Source organism: Echinops telfairi, unplaced genomic scaffold (genome assembly GCF_000313985.2).
Source record: "Echinops telfairi isolate 266 unplaced genomic scaffold, ASM31398v2 ScPeMD7_3;HRSCAF=10, whole genome shotgun sequence".
Taxonomy (NCBI): domain Eukaryota; kingdom Metazoa; phylum Chordata; class Mammalia; order Afrosoricida; family Tenrecidae; genus Echinops; species Echinops telfairi.
In genome coordinates this window covers 59,138,397-59,155,521 of record NW_022103899.1, presented here as the reverse complement: position 1 = coordinate 59,155,521, position 17,125 = coordinate 59,138,397, and the positions used below count along the sequence as shown (strand labels likewise).

The 17,125-nt window shown below is 55.3% G+C and overlaps 1 protein-coding gene across 1 annotated transcript in view; it reads right to left on the bottom strand.

Annotated features, from left to right (window-relative positions):
• SAG (S-antigen visual arrestin) overlaps positions 1-17,125 on the bottom strand; it is a 31,822-nt gene that overhangs the window by 2,190 nt on the left and 12,507 nt on the right. The window contains exons 7-13 of the mRNA XM_045294336.1: positions 16,266-16,401; positions 15,379-15,463; positions 11,994-12,066; positions 9,128-9,265; positions 7,214-7,291; positions 4,782-4,805; positions 2,316-2,371 (exon numbers count right to left, since the gene is read on the bottom strand). Of these exons, the coding sequence (XP_045150271.1) occupies positions 2,316-2,371; positions 4,782-4,805; positions 7,214-7,291; positions 9,128-9,265; positions 11,994-12,066; positions 15,379-15,463; positions 16,266-16,401 (590 nt within the window). The remainder of the gene's footprint in view (positions 1-2,315; positions 2,372-4,781; positions 4,806-7,213; positions 7,292-9,127; positions 9,266-11,993; positions 12,067-15,378; positions 15,464-16,265; positions 16,402-17,125) is intronic.

Below are 17,125 nucleotides of genomic sequence, written 5' to 3'. Positions count from 1 at the left end.
CCCCCCCCAGCCTAACATCATGATGGTAGGCGGCAAGGATTTCATCTTGCTGGGATCCACCATCAACGCTCACAGAAGCGGCAGTCAAGAGATCAAGGGACGCATTGCATTGGGTCCCTCTCCTGCAGGAGACCCCTTTGAAGTGTTGAAGAGCAAGGATGTAACTGAGGGCTAAGGTGCGCCTGACCCTGGCCACGATGTTTTCAATCGCCTCCGAGGCATGTGACCGTTGGACAGTGGGTAAGGAAGCCGGAAGAACAGCTGGTGCATTTGAACTAGGGTGCTGGTGGAGAGATGAGAAAGTACCGTGAAGAACAGATGGATCTGTCTTGGAAGAAGTACAGCCAATTGAATGCTCCTTAGAGGCGAGGATGGCGAGACTTCCTCTCCAGGACTTTGGACATGTTACCAGGAGAGGCCAGACCATGTGAAGGACATTGTGCTTGGTCAAGTGGATGGAGCAGTGGAGAAGAGGGAGACCCTCCGTGAGATAGAGTGACACAGGGGCTACAACCCTAAGCTCACACTTAAGGACAATGGCGAGGATGGGGCAGGACTGGGGGTGTTTCCTGTGAGTCAGAACCGACTGGAAGGCATCTCACAATAACAAAGCCCAAGCTGGTGAGTTCATGCCAACTTAGGGCCACCCCACAGGGCAGGACGGGCGGGCAGAACTGCTCCCCACGATCTCCCACGCGTCACCCTCACAGAAGCAGGCTGCCTCAGCTTTTTCCCATGGAGGGGCTGGTGGATTCGAACCACTGGCTGTTGGGGTAGCAGCCCAGTGCTTAATCACTGCACCACCAGGGCTCCTTACGATAAGCCCTAAACCAAGATGCGCCAACAAGCACACTCACCGCCACCAAATGGAGTCCTTGCTGATCAACCACGTTTTGCATTAACCTCGGGGAAGTTGTATTTGTGCGTGACAGTGAGATCACTCAGTGCGGATGATTCCGTTGTCTCCACGTGCTATTGGATCACCTTTCTTTGGACGAGCCACAGGTATGGATGTTTTTTCCAGCCGATTGGCCAGGTAGCTCTTTGCAAAATCTCTTGGCATAGATGAGTAAGTGCTTCCAGCTTTGCAATCATTTGTTGGAACAGCGCGACTGGTATTTCACCAATTCGGAAGCCTTCTTCGGCCCCAAGGCTGTCAGTACAGCCGAACAGTCTCCTCTCAGTACCGTCAGCTCTTGACCACACGCTTCCTCCTGAGATGGCTGGACATCCATCGATTCTTTTTGGTTCTGTGACTGCGTATTTCTTCCATCTTCCCATGGTGCTTCCTGCATCATTCAATCTCTGACTCATAGCATTCTTCAAAATCACAGCTCTGGCCTTGAATTCTTACTTCAGTTCTGCCAGCCTGAGAAACCCTAAGCATGTTCTCCCCGGTGGCTAATTTCCGTGCCTTTGCACATCTCACCCTAATGCTTCGTGTGGCTCTCTCTGAGGTCTTCTGCTCACCTCTCGTGCTCCGTGGCTTCCTTCTCGCTAGCGCTCCAGTGGCAAGCTTATCTCAGAGTCCCTGCTGACACCCACATTGCTCTTTTTTTTACGGACTTTTTGTTTTCTGCAAGTATGACGTCCTGGGGCCAACCCCCAACGTGTCTGGTCTTCGGATTTAAGTGTTCAAACCTGCTCTTGAGTCAGTCTCAAAATTCAGGTGGGAAATGCTCACGGTCATATTCTGGCTCCCATGGAGTGTTTCCATTTTCTCCAGCTTCCCTTGAACTTGCATGTGAGCAATTGATGGTCTGGTCCACAGCCGGGCCCTGGCTCTGTTCTGACTAATGGCATGGCACCTCTCTATGGTCTCTTCCCCCAGACAGAGTAGATTTGTTTCCTATGTATTCCCTCTGGCAAGATCCCTGTGTGGGTGAAAAGGGGTCCTAGCCATAAATACGTCGTTAGTCGTACAAAATTCTACCATGTGCTCGCTGGCTTCATTTCTTTCAACAAGGCCATATTCTCCAAGATGACAAATGACCTTCTGGTTTCCACCTTTCAAATTCCAATCACCAGTATATAATCAATAAGTATTGGTTTCAGCATGCTGGTAGCACTCAAACCTAACAGGAATGTCCCTGGTCCATGCGCAGGGCTCTCCCGCCCCCACTCTCCCTTCCCCACCAGCTGCCTGGGTCAGCAGGACTCATGCCTGCTCTCCTTTCTGGGGCTGCCTGTGACCTTGGGGACAAAGTGGCATTGTGGACACCTGGCCATCCGTCAGAGAGGTGCTTGGGAAAGATGAGGACCCGTGAGCACAAACGGCGAGAGCTGAGAGAAAGGCAGGACGCTGGGCGACTGACCTGGGTCCCCCGGCTGGGGGTGCATGAGGCGGAACGGCACCTCAGTGGCCACCTCACTGTGAAATGAAGAAGGCAGACTATGAGAGAGGTGGGCACAGGCACACACGCCACGCACACACCAGGCATGCACACACAACACCACACGCCCACACATCACATCACCCACGTACAGTTCTGAAAGGCACCGTGAAGAGCGCGGCCTCAGTGATTCTCAGGCTGAAGCTGAGTGAGACTTCAGGGGAATAAAAAACAACAAAACTACCGACAGGCACAACCCCCAGGGGAAATGCACGTGGACGAAGCCTCCGGTGAGCCCTTCTGACCACGGACCAGGGATGGAGCAGCCTTGTCCCGCAGGCTGCACTGGGAAGTGGATCATGGCAGGTGTGGCTAGGTCAATGATGTTGCACCTCATCATTTGATCTCCCTTTGGACTCCCTTTAAATCTGGTCTAGTTTTTAATACTTTTCTGCTGTCTTTAGGTTGAAGTCTTTCTCTGTTTTACTTTATTATTGTTGTTAGTTTGTATTTTGTGTTTGCTTTCCAAAAAAATTTTTTTTCTGTATAAGAAATCCAGGGCAGGTAAATCTATGGAGATTTACTGAAATCTATGGAGATTTACTGGATTAAAGGCTCCTTTCGGGGATGACAGGGGAGGTGAGGGTGCTGGTAGTGGGGGGACGGGGGGTGGTGGAGGTGGGTGGGTAGGGAGTAGGTAGCAATAAGTACCAGAAAGAAGAAAATCGCTCCCGGATTTCAGCACCAAAAAGAAAGAAAGAAGAAAATGTTCTAAAATTGATTCTGGCGATGACTGTCCAACTCTTCTTGATATGATTGAACGACTGAGTTATATGATAATGTGGATTATGGGCCAATAAAACTGCCTTTGTTTTTGTGTTTTACAAGTCCCGCTGTCAGGAAGCGGTTGAGGAGAGCTCTAAGGCTCTCCCTGGAGTGTGACCAGGCGCTACATTTCAGCCACCCTGAGGCCTGGGCCCCACGCTGTCCCATCCTGCACCTTCCTCGTGCCCCGGTGGCTCACGCCATGGGGGTTAGAGGGTTTCAAGGGCTGAGTTTTGGAAGGAGGTTTCCAGGCCTCTCTTTCTACCCTGCCTTCGTTTGGAAGCTCTGCTGGAACCCGAGCAACAGGCCAGAGTACCGCCTGAGAGTGCACCAGGGGCACAGGCGGGAATCAGACCTGACTGCACCGGGACGTCAAAGTCTACCACTGCCCCACCCTCCTGACTCTTGGCTGCTTGGGACCGTGAGAGGACATTGTGGGGACAGCAGAGGTGAGGACCAGGAGAGAGAAGAGTTGACACAAAAATTTCCCCCACCACCCACCCACAGTAAAGCAGGCCATCTTTTCTCTGTGGGGCTGGCACGTTCCAGGCCAGGGCTGCCCGCCCTGGTGACCTGCTAAGGAGCAGACCGAAGGGAAGTCCTGAGGATGACAAAGGCAAAGGGCTTTGGGGCACCTGGGAATTTGTCCGGAAGAAGGAAGAGGGGGAGGGGCGGGGCAGAAGGGAAATGCTGATGGAGCAGATGGAAACGGTGTTGGGGGTGGGGCTGGGGAGATGAGTGGGAAGGTGGTGACACTTCACTGCACCCGGGCCTCCTGCCCAGGGGGTCACCTCTTGGGTCTAAGCTCATTTCTTTACAATGAAGCCTCTCTGTCCGAGTCAGGTGCAGAAGGGGTCTAAAGATAAAGGCCCACCTGCAGTTACAGGTGAGGACAAGAGAGAACAGGGGTTGGGCTTCAGGGCTGTGGAAGGTGGGTGTCTGTCTCAGATACCCCCTCACCTGCTCCCTCTTTATGCATGATCGAAAAGGCAGCCATCACCCCTCACAGTAGCCAGTGGTGAGAACCACCCCAGTGTCGCTCCATAGGTAAACGGATGCACGAGATATGGTCCACCCATGCCGTGGAATTATCATTCAGCCGTGAAAGGGAACTCGGTCACAAAAGGGTCCATTTCATGGACCACATCCATGAAATGCCCACCGTCAGCGAGTTTCCGGAGATGGACAGTAGGTTGATGGTTGGCAGAGGCTGATGGGAAAGGGGACGGGGAGGGGCTGCTTAACTGGGCAGGTGGTTTCTTTTGGTGGTGATGAGAAGTTTGGGGAGCTAGACAGTAGTGAGGGCTACACAATATTTCGAAAGTACTCAGGGCCACTGAATCGTACATTTTAAAATAGTTAAAATGGAAAATGTGATGGTAGGTGTGTTTTGCCATGGTGCGAAAAATAAGCCTAAAGGCAGCTGCAAGGTGCAAGTCGTGTGTGTGTGTCCTTGTCCGGTGTAGGCCCAGCTACGATCTCACACAAGCACCCAGCCTCACAGCTCTCCGTCCCTCTGAATCCAGCTGCCCCCAAACCAGAGTCCACCGGCGTCGTGCTCAGACCCCAGCTCACTGCCTGGATATCCGGAACCAAAGGGAGGCGCGAAGGGGAGCGTCTTACCTGGAGGTCAGCTCGCCCAGGAAGCTGGGGGACAAAACAGACAGGCTCATGGGCAGCGAGCCCACAGGAGGCACCCAGCGTTCCTTCCCGTCCCCCAGAGGCAGGACGGCCTCACGTCACAGACCTCACCCCAGCTGAAGTCTCTCCCTGACTTTGTTCCTTTTGGGGGCGTTAGGTGCCCCGGTGGGGTAGGGGGGGGGTCACAGGTTGGGCTGCTAACCCCAAGACCAGCTGCTGGAGCCTACTGGCTGCTCAGTGGAAGGACGGTGAGCCTTTCTGTCCTTCTCCCAAAGGGGCAGTTCTATTCTGTCCTGTAGGGTCGCTGTGGGTCAGATTGACTCAGTGGCCCTGAGTGTCTTGGTCTTTCACGCTGTTTATTGTGACTGAAGGCACCCTGGTGGTGTCGTGGTCAGGAGTCGTGGTCAGGAGCCGTGGTCAGGAGCTGGGCTGCTGAGTTCAAGGTCCGAGGTGTGACTCCACCGGCGGCTCCACGGGAGAAAGATGGGGCTTTCCACTCCCGTGAAACACTTCGTGTCTGAAACCCACAGGGGCAGTTCTTCCCTGCCCTATAGGGTTGCTGTGAGTCGGCAGGAATGGAGTATGCTGATCTGGACAAAAGTTTCCGGGACAAAATTGGTTTTCCATTCCACAAGTCATACCCATTTTGTCCCGTGACAGTGATGGCAACGTCACAGAGCTCTCCCCACTTCTTCCCTGGGCTCTCTGTGTCCATCTGTCCTTCTTTCTTATCCATGCCTGCCCGCTGAGCTTTCTTCCTGGACAAACACGGCCCTGCTGAGCTCCCGTGGCGGCGTGTCCTAAGGAGCCAGTGGGTGTACCACCTCCCTGGTGTGACTGTCCACCTGGCGTGTGACTTTCCCCCTCGCCTCGGGCTTCCATCTCTTCCTCAAGAGGATCCGTTGGGAAGAGGAACCTCAAGGGTGAAGCCCAGGCTCGAGAACACTGAGCAGGATCCTTGGAGCAGGATGTGGCCAGGACTCCGCCCGCTTCTAGATCCTCTGGGGACCAAAGGAAGGAAAGCACCCTGCATTCTGATAAACTCGACTCATGGGCAGGATGGCCCCACCCCAAATCCGAGCAACTCCCAAAGGGCCCAGCAACCTGGGCTTGTGGGGGGCCGAGCCTTTAATGGCCGAACGGGTCCAAAGCCAGAGCCGTTTTCCAATGGGATTTGGACACAGGGAGCCAGAAGCCGAGATTCTCCTCTCTTCTGATGAGGCTAAAGAAATGGGAAATGTTCTCCCACCCCACACTGGAGAGCCATTCCCTCCTGACTCCGGGGTGGGGAGGTCTCCCTGAATAATAGATTCCCTCCCACCTGCGGGGCTGACCTCCAGGCCGGTGGGGCTGAGTCAGGCCCAGCACAGGCACTCTGCCACAAAGAAACGCCCCAGCTACGCTGTCCGACTGCCCTGGGGTCAGGCCACGTCCTGACGTGGCCGTCCCTGGGCCTGCTAGACCAACCCACATTCACCCCTGACAAGTTACTGACGGCCCCCAGCTCAGCTCTCTGAGGCCTTGCATGGAAAGCCCTGTGCCCGCTTCCCGACAGCCCCCTCCGGCTCCCAGCTGTTGGCCTCTATAGGCAACAGCTGTCCGGGAAGCAGTATCCTGACCCCAGCTGCATCTGGGGGGAGCACAGACCAGCTCCTGCAGCAGCTGGGCCAGACAACTGTTCGCAGGTGGCAGCCCCCCTTCTCTAGACCACCCTGTTTGGAAATACTGAGCTGACACTTAAAATGTATTCAAAGAGATTTCCAATAAAATGTTTTACTTTAAAAAAAATAAATAGAAGATTCTGAATGTCTGTGGATGCAGGGTGCACAGAGTGAAGGGGAGGAGGCTCTTCCCTTAGGGACAGATGCCTCAGCAGGCTCCACTGAATGACAGTTGCCCCCCTACCCAACCCAAAGACAATGCCACATCCTACCGACTTCTGTCTTTGCACATCAAGTCCCACTGCTTGTGTGTCCCCCTGCTATTGCCCGTGGCCATGGCCTATATGCCACTCACAGTGACCCAGCAGGACAGAGCAGAACCCGGCCAGAGGTTTTCCAAGGCTATAAATATTCACAGGAGCAGACCACCACATCTGAGCAGCTGACAGGTTCGACCCTCAGCAGCTGAGCATGCACCTGCCGCACCACCAGCAGGCCCACAGCTATGCATGTGCTGGAGGGCAGTGTCATGCCCCCAAGGCCCACATTTCACGGACAGCCTCTCCACCTTTTCCCGCTTAGCAGGTCATCAGACAGAGCCGGGAAACCACACGAACACGGTCTCTCCCGAACTCTGTCCAGCAAGAGATGACGTGGGCCTTCTCTTCCTGTCTCCCAAGCCTTCAGAACTGGGATAGCTCGGATGTCACAGGTCAAGACAGAGCAGGTGGCTGTGGGGACGGGGGCACTCACCCTGACACCGTGAGCTTCACCTTGATCTGGTAGGACACCAGGATCCCCATGACGGTCCGGTCTATGCCCTCCTTGAGGCTGCAGAGACAAGGAGAAGAAAAGGGGCAGTGGCAGTCACCAAGGACACAAGGAGCGTCCTTTCTGCTCCCGTCCAGGCCTGCCCTCGTGGGGGGCTCTTCCTGGGAAACGGAGAACCCTAAGAACCCTTGAGCTGGGTGGATGTGGGGCGGGGGAGAAGGGCTTTTGGTGCCTCGTAGCTGGTGTTTCTGCTCTGGAAGATCAGTGGGGCATGATGCTCCTTCCTTCTCTTCCTCCCCGCCCCCATCCCCGTGGTGAGTGGACCTGCCTTTGTCCCCACAGCTCCGTGTCCCCAGCCCTCAGCATCTCCGCTGGCACCGAGCGAGACCTCCATGAGGGTTTACGTGTCTGAATGGAGAGCCACTGGGTCTCAGAGACGGCGCAGTCTCACAGGTGATTTCCTCGGCAGACTCTTCACAGAGCTCCTACTGGTGACAGGTACCGTGCAAGGCACCTTCTAGATTACTGCGTCACGTGATCGAGCAGGGGGGGGGGCTTGAACCTGGCAGGACAGCCCACAGTGGGCACTCCCATTGCTAGCTAAGCTGCATGAATAATGGCGGAACCTAGCCCGGGAGGCTGCGGGCAGAAGGTGGATAGGGCGGCTGAGATGGAGCTTCTGAGTCACAGCAGGAAGGTCTGGGTGCAGGAGAAGACCCCCAGCCAGGGTGCCAGCCCACTGGGCCACCATGCCCCTGCCTCACCAGACAGCTCTTTTCCAGGGAGCCAAGTGTCCTTTGTCTGGAACTGTGGGAGGCAGCCAAACACAATCTGGAGAGTGGCTGTGACCAGCCAACAGAGGTGGGGAGGAAGGAGGATCCAAGCCTGAAACTCTACTCCTTTGCCCAAACAGAAGCTGGGGACTGAATGTGGCTTTGACCCAAGCTGAGGTGTCCTGCCAGCTTTCATCCTGTGACCTTCCTTGACTGGAAGATATTCTCTCTCTGTGTGTGTGTGTGTCACACCACATACACAGACACACACACACACACACACACACACCCCACACACGTTCCTCCAGCAGTTGTTCCATCTGAGGGCCCTGGAAGGCAGCCCTGAAGTTGAGGGATGAGCAAAAAGCACAAGGTCATGGTCAGGAGTAGATTTTGCTTGCCCATTAACTGACCATTAACTGACCTTCTGCACAACCCTTGGCAAAGTACTGTGGACCCTGGAGACAGCCTTATAACAAACTTGCGCAGTTATGATGAGCTTATCGTGCTGGGGTGGGAGTTGGGTCCTTATCAGGGCTTGTGATGCAGTTGTGTCAACTTGGCTGGCCAGAGTTCTCAGTGCAGTCATCGCCTCTGATAAGATCTATTACAATGTAACCACTTCTATGACAGCCCTGCCATGAGCAGCCAATCAACTGAAAGGGAATTTCCTTGGGAGTGTTGCCTGATTCCAACATTTGTAGACCCTCGGGCAAAGCGTGCTTGCTTTTTGCCAGCCTGTATCTGGCTTGGTATCTGACCTCTGATTTTTAGCACTTCAGCCAGTGGCTGGCCACGTTGCCTGCTAATCGTGGGGTCATCAGCAGCCAATCTGGGATTCGCTCACCCCTGCAGTCGTCTGACCTGCCAGTCTTGGGTTGATGAGTCCTGGCAGCTGCATGAGTCGGGAGAAACCTTCAGCCTGACCTCCACCCTACATATTTGGAACTTGCCAGCCTCTACCAGGGGGTGAACCATTCCCTTGAGCTAGGCGCTTCACGGGTTATGTTTCTCTAGAGCGCCCAGACTGAGCCAGGCCATCATGCTTCTGAGCCCACGGAGAGAGACAAGACAGGGCAGCAGGCCAGTGTGGCGCCCACTGTGGGGCGAGCCGGGCACTCACATGGTGCTGGAGGCCAGGTTTGTGTCCTCGTGCTTGATCTTCCCATCCAGAGCGATTCCCCGCCTCTCCCGGTTGTTCGCCAGGAGCGGCACCAGGGTTATGGTCTTGGTAAAAGTGCTATTTGGGGGCACTTTCTCTCTGGAGGAAGAAAAACAGAGTTGAGAATTGGTTCACTGAAACCGAGAAATGCAAAAGCTTCCACCAACGCCATGAGGCCCGAGTCCTCCTAGAGCATGTTTGCAGGACCCAAGGCCCCTGGATCTTACTGAAAAGGTGAGCTAGGGGGGTCTATGGATCTGCCTTACAAGAAGCAGGACAGGATTTGTGAAATCTCAGAGCAGGCTGGCACCAACACGGGGACAGTCTTCTTAACACTGAAGCCTGCTTGGAACCACTGGGTTTCCAGAATATCCCATGGGGTTCAATGGGGCCAACCAGCCCAGGGAGCAGAGAGCCACACCCTGTCTCCTCCAGAGTGGCCTCCAGAGGCCTCTGGTCACTGGTCACCCCAGCAACAAGACCAGAGTAGAGTGCTCCTGTTGCGAAGAACTGTGATGCCACGAGAAATGTTGTCAATCCAAAAGAAATGTTGTAAATCCTAAACCCTATGGTAGCACTCATAGTCACTCTACACATATGGGTAGCACTCTGGGGACTAAAGTGCACCTGACCCAAGCCATTGTATTTTCAACCGCCTGCTATGCATGGGAAAGGTGGGCTTTGAATTAAGGAAGGTCCAAGAAGGTTCTATGCATTTGAATGGGGTGCTTGTGAAGAATACCGAAAGTACCGCAGGCCGCCAAAGGAACGAACACATCTGTCTTAGAAGTGGTACAGCCAGAGTGCTCCTTAGAAGCAAGGATGGTGAGACTTTGTCCCACGAACTTTGGACACGTTGTCAGGAGAGACCAGTCCCTGGAGGAGGACATCACGCTTGGCAAAGCAGAGGGGCAGCGACAAAGAGGAAGGCCGTTGAACGATGGATGGCCACCACGATGGGCTCAAACATAGACTAAGTGTGAGGACGGAGCAAGACTGGACAGTGTTTCCTGCTGGTGTCCCTAGGGTTGCCACGACAACCCGACCGCACCTCCCAACAACAGCATGGTAGGTTAAGCATCGGTCTGGCAGCGGAAAGGTTGGTGTGAACCCACGAGCCACGATGAGGGGACGAGATGACGCAGTCTGCTTCTGTAAAGATTTCCAGCCTCAGAAACTCGATGGTGCAGCTCTGCTCTGTCCTACAGGGTCACACGGAGTCAGGATGGACTCGGTGACAGTGAGTTTGGGTCTTGTTACATCTGTGGCTATCATTACATTTGGGGAGAGGTTGGCTTTGTTATGCTAATGAGGCAGCATGTGTGTCCTTGTGTTTTAAAACAATCTCCTGAGATATAAAAGAGGTTAAACTAGCCAAAGAGCAGGCCGGGATGGGATCGGAGAGAAGCTCAGCCACGTGGAAATCTCCACGGATCCAGGAAGAGACAAGGAAGTGTAGGGAACAGAAGGATTTCTCTTGTCTCCCCAAAATATGTACCAGACTTAGCTGCTTAAGAGTGACTGTACAATAGGTGATCAGCGAAAGTAGGTCAGAGGTTATTCTCCTTAACATTGGCCATCTATAGTGGCTAGACTATTAGTCTGACTCACCCTAAATAAGACCCACTCCCTTCTGATAAGGATAATGGTGGTCTGTTCACTTGCAGGAGATACCAGAGAGGGCAAACCCGCCCAAGGGTGACCAAGGTTAGATAGTCATTATCAGCTGTCTATATCAAGCAGACACCACTGTTTATTCCACAACCAATGTGGGCACACCCCTAGGTGATTCCCCTCCTATTGATTGTATTGCCTATGTTACTACCCCTATGTTAATACCCCTCCTGGTGACTCAGGTTATTGTCCACTATCAGGGAACTTGCATGCCTCCCAGAATAGTAATTGTCTGTTTTATTATATGAGACATTAGAGTGATCAAACTTGTTCTAGAACGAATTGTATTGCCCCTTTCTGTGATGTATGACTCTATGATGCGTGGTTAGCAATAAATAAGGAGGCTCCCTGGTTCTCGGGAGGGTGGCTGGAGAAGGTGACTAAGGAGGACGAAGCAGCGGCTTCTTCTCTGACGGCTAAGCCCCCTCCACGAGGACCATCAAGCCTGGCTGAGGTGAGCTATGCTACCATGAATTGCGTCTGACTCCATTACTTGACTCTATCCTTTAACTCTCATGCTCTCTATGACTTTACTATAACCTCTACTTATTATCGCTGTACAATTGCGCCTACCGAACCTGTGATGTTTTGTGGGGTTCCCTCTTCCCCTTAACCCCACAAGGAAGCTGAAGGGACAATGATCTTCCTCCAGAGCCAAAAGCAGAGCCTTCCCCCGTGCCAAGGCCCTGACTGGGGACGTCCGGCCTCCTCCACTGTGAGAAAATCAGCCTCTGTTTGTGAAAGCCACCCCTCGTGGTACTTCTCCTGCAGCAGCCTCGGCACCCGATCACGCAGAGCGTGAGAACAGACACACAACTGCACGTGCAGTAACTGCCGAGCTGAGGTCCGTGTGCTGCGTGCAGGGCAACACAAGATGGTGAGCTATTTCAGAATAAAGGTTCCTGACGCTTCACTCTGAGAATAAACTGTCAGAAGGCACCGCCATGGCCATGGCAACGTTGCCCTCTGTTCCTGCCTCTCCTCCTTCCGGACCTCTCGGGTGGCAGGTGGAGATGCTAACTTCCACAGCAGCCCTCCGAGTGGGAAGGAGCAGGCGGGGCAGCTGGGCTTCCCGCTTCCGCATCAGGGGTCCACGGAGTGGGGAACCGGACCGGAAGTCACCCCCGGTGCAGAAGTGCGCGCCATTACTCACTGAGCTTCCTCCGTGGCCACGGGCTTGACGTAGTAGTCGCTGGAGTAGAGGACCACGTTGGCCACCTGCTCCACTGCAAAGGAGGGAGGGGTGGGGTGAGGCGGGGCGGGGCGGGCTCCCGTCCATGATCCATAGCTTCTTCTCCCCGCTGAGCTGATCCATCAGACATCCCTGGGCACCCTTCTCTGTACCCCAAACTCTGCCTCCTCCCATGACCCTCGGTCTTATTGAACCACCTTCCAGTTCCCCAAGCTCGGAACATCTGGAAGCCCAATAGGTCTGGTGCCTGGGTGGAGCAGGGGGGTGGGGGGGGAAGGATGCGGCTGGACCCCCAGTAACAGCAGATGCTGTCAGTGACCTCTGACCCACGGGGACCCCATGTGTCGGAGGGGACCTGTCTTGTCCGTGTGAAGATCACACTAGAAACACTGCGGTTGTCTTGTCCGTGTGAATATGTCTCAGGGCCCGTTTGCACCAGCCAGGAACTCCAGGGCCAGTAGTCATTGTGGCTGTGTGCCACGGTGTGGATGCCAACTTGTAGTTCAGCTGTGAATTGTGGGGTGGAGGGATCTGGCTCCTCGCAGCCTCAGGTTCCCCGTCAGGCAAATGAGAATGATAATTGCCTCTAACACGGGGTTCTGCGAGGATTAAAATGATGGCCTTGCTATTTACAACCAAGCTTGAGGGTGAAAGGGATCCGTTGGTGAGCAGAACTCAGGTGTCCTGCCTATGGAAACATGTAACATTCTGTTTCAGAAATCCAACCCATTGTTTTTACCGAGTGGGAGGGGGGTGCTTTGAAGTCAGGATTCATTAGACTTCCAGAGATCATTTTTCACCCAATGTCCCTATATCAGCACCCCCCCCCTGTGGATTGCTTTATTGAGCATGACAGGCAGCAGGCAGCTCCATCACTGCAGGCCCAACAAAGACGGAGGGCTGGACAGCACTACTGCCCGTTGTACGGGGACCACTGGGAGTTAGGAGCCACCCAACAACACCCCACAACCACACACAGTCCTGAAGGCGTACACATTAGATGAACACAGAACAAGACCACTGTGATCAAGCTAAGAGTCCCATGAGGTCCCTAACCAAACTCAGAGCCACTGAGTCGATGCCACCCCATGGTGACCCCATAGAGCAGTGGTCCTCACCCTTCCTCACACCACGACCTTTTCATACAGGTCCTCCTGTGGTGGTGACTCCCAACCATAAAATTATTTTGCTGCTACTTCATCACTGTCATGTTGCTACTATTATGAATTGGGTGACCCTGTGAAAGGGTTGTTCGACCCCACAAAGGGGTCGCGACCCACAGGTTGAGAACCGCTGCTGTAGAACAAGGTGGACCACTCCCCACCCTGGTGAGTTTCTGAGTCTCTAACTCTTTTTGAGAGTAGAAAGCCCTGTCTCTCCCAGTGAGGCCCCTGTTGCCAGGGGGCACGAGTGGTCTGTGTTCAGCTAGAAACAGGAGGTGGTACATGCCCCCCGCAGCGCCAGGGTGGAAAGGCCTGGTGACCCCCTACCATAAAGAAAACCCCTAGGAGCCATTCTGCTCCTCAACACAGGGGTCACCAGGAGCCTGAACAGACTTCACGGCACTGGATTTGGTTTGGGTTTTTATTAGCAGTAAGAAAATCTAGAATGTTCTGTACCTGTGCATCCAAATCCTCCCACCTTGTCTATGGTGGGTGCACGGCAAGGAAGGAGGGGTTCCGGATAGCACCCACGGTGACCGCCTGTCTTACCATCCCTACTTGAGTCTCAACCCTCCCACCTCCTGGAAAGTCTCAGGCCCGGGCAGACGGAGACAGCTAGCTGGTCCCCTGGGACGTTATTCTGGACAAACAAGCCTATCCTGGAAGCAGCGCAGCCAGGAGGCTGTCTTAGAGGCAAGGATGGGGAGACTTCATTTCGTTCATACTTTGGACATGTTGTCAGGAGAGACCAGTCCCTGGAGAAGGACAGCATCTTGGGACAGTGGAGGGGCAGTAGAAAGGGGGAAGGCCTCGCTGAGATGGCCGGACATAGCGGCTGCGGCAATGGGCGGAAGCATAAGACCAATGGGGAGCACGAGGCAGGGTTGCCAGGAGCCAGAACGGACTGTACGGCACACAACTACAACAACAACAACAACACCAGATGCGAGGAGCCCTGCGGGTGGCGGCTGCTAACGCAGCAGGGCCAACAACTGGAAGCCACGGGCCACTGTGAGGGAGCAAGATGAGGCTTTCTACTCCCATAGAGGTAAAGAGTTAAAAACCCACAGGGGCCATTCCAATGTGTCCTCTGGGGTCGCTGTGGGTTAAAAGGGACTCAAGGAGAGAGAGGGGGTTTTGGGGTTGGTTTCGGTGTTTTTGTTTTTCATGTAAGACCCTAAGGCATTGTGCTGGCCATTCCATATGGGCCTAGAGGCCCCTCCCAGGTCAGTCCACTGCATCATGGAAGACCATGCCTGCACTCGGCTGCCCTCTCAGCCCCGGTAGCACAGTGGTTAGGCACCTCACTGCGTAACCACAAGGTCAGAGATTCAAACCTCAGAAAAACAACGTGACAAGCCCTGGTCACAAAGACGGCAATGCTGAGCCCCTCTGGGGGCAGGCCCACTCTATCGGTCACTGTCGGTCGCTGTGAGTTGGCACGGACTTGCATCGGCCCAGCAGCTCGTGCATGTCGACAGCCTTCACGAGGAGGGACTGTGTAGGAACAGCCAGCAGGAGGCACCTTCCCTCTTCGCTGCCGTCCGACCCGCTAGGCTGAGTCCCCTGCTCCTGCTGGCTCAGGCCCCGCGTGACCACTCCCCCTGCCCAAAGCACATCCACTCAGGGGGTATGAGATCTGAAGTCTCCCCTGCGGCTGGGCCTCGGCACTTCCAAAGGCCTGGCCCCCAGGAAGCCCTGGGGCCCAGAATCTTGTCCTTCCTCCTGCTACACCACTCTGAAAATGAAATGCATCCTGGACCCCAGAAGAGAAGCCCCATGGCCTCCCCAGGGTCAGGTCCCCCACCGCACTCCCCTGTCCCAGGAGGCAGGAGGGTGGGGAAACAGGAAGAATGCCCACCAGGGACGCTGTCCAAATTGGAAGTGGTTCCAAAGCTGGGCAGGGGTGAGGGTCTTAGCCCACCGGGAAGCAGGTCTGGTGATCCCCCCTCAATGAGCCCTGCAGAGCCACACGGCTAACAGTTTTGTTGCGACACATGGGACCGCCATGCGTTGGAATCAATTTCACGGCCTCTGGCGATCGACTGGGCTGGGTGTTGGGAGCCACGGGAGTGGTGCGGTCCTTGTCCCTCCAAAGGCCAGCTGTCCATGGCGGCCGACCCCAGAAGTGGCCAGACGGACTCCCGAGGACGCCCCCTCCACCTTGGGGAGGACGGTCTTACCTAACACTTTGATCTTCTTGACGGTCTTCTCGGTGTTGTTGGTGACTGTCATGGTCACTGGGATGGGCTCCCCGTGGAAAAAGATCTGAAAAGAGTGAGCCGCGAGTCAGGCAAGGAGGGGCTTGGCGCGGTGGGGCCTTCTCAATCCTTCACCATCTTCCTCGGGTCCCATTCACGAAGGCTTCCCCGGGCTGACACCCAGGGTGAAGGGGGAGGAACACATCTCTTCTAGAGAAGTCTCCAGAGCACGCTCTGGGGCACCCGGACCCGGGGTTCTTCCCCTTTCTCCACCACGGCCCGTCGCAGAGGGAGCCTTCAATGCGACCCACCTGCCTGTGCAGCTTCTATGGAAACAAGCTCTTGGTAAAGCCCCTGCCTGCTGATGCTGAGACCCCAGGGCGGTGCCCGCGGGTGAGATGGTGCTCAGCTGTTCACTGAGAGCTTGGAAGTTTGAGGTCACCCGGGGCGCCTCAGAAGAAAGGCCTGGCAATCTACTACTGAGCCATCAGCCCTTGGCATGAAACGGAGCATCCTTCGACGCGGATGCAGGCAGGGTCACCGGGGGTTGAGGGTGACTGAGGGGTTTATTGGGGCTGCAGGGTCTCCATGGCTGGGCAGGGGGGTCGAAGATGGGGGGCTTTTAGCAGGTCGCTATGTGGGAATGCCACCCTGTCTTGCCCTCAGACTGTCAGTGAGCAGGACCAAGTGGGGTTACTGACAGTGTCCCGGAGATCCTACTGCAAGTTCTGAAGACAGCCCTTGCTGGCCGGCGTTGGGACTTGACCCTGCCCTAGACACAGGACTGCGAGTCACCAGCGGAGGCTGTGAAGAGAGTGGCCCCCGGCCTGGCTCCTCAGGTGCTTGGCATTGGCCTGGGTCATGGTTACCTCCTTGCTGAGGACCACGGCCACGTGCAGAGGCTTGTCCGACATGAAGAACTGCCAGGCTGCCTCAGCCCGGGGCTGGATGCCCATGTCCTTGGGAGCGTGCTGTACTTTCCGGATCAGCAGACGCACAGAGCTCCTGTGGAGAGACAGTCAGAGTCACCTCCTGGGATGGCCCCCGCCCTCCTCATGACAGCCTGCCCTGATCCATCCTGGGGTTCTTCCAGAAGGCCCCCCACAAAGACCGTGTGAACCAGAAGCCTGTTTGGACCACGGTCGGAGGCAGCCCTGTGGGTGGGAGACCAGGTTCTGGGTCCCTCCACTGTGCTCTCACTGCTGTGGGGGGGAGTCCGCCAGCTCCCCCTGGGTTCCATGTTATCCCATCAGGACCCAATTCAGCCTGGTCAGTCGCCCTGCGCCGATGAGGTGGGAATTTCCCATGAGTCTCATGTGGATGCGACGCAAGCTTCCTGTCCTCACTGGATTCCGGCACAAAGGAGGCCCTGGAGGGTGGAGCAGAATGGCCCCTCGGGCTTCCAAGACCATCACATCCATGGGGCAGATCACCTGGGCTTCTTCCTGAGGAGAGGCTGGCACATCTGACCTGCCAACCTCTCGGCTCCAAGGAAATGCTTACCTGCAGCACGGCCAGGGCCCCGGGAGCATGCTGCACAGTGCTGTGTCGCCCTGAGACACTCCTATCATGGACAGGCCTGGGCTTGGCGCCAGACCACGTGATGAAGAGACTCTCGAGGCAGACGACAAAGTGGGTCCCCGGTGTCTGACAAAGTGGCTCCCCCAGGTGTCTACACTCTACTGTCTCAACAGAGCGAGTCCCCCAGGTGTCTACACTCTACTGTCTC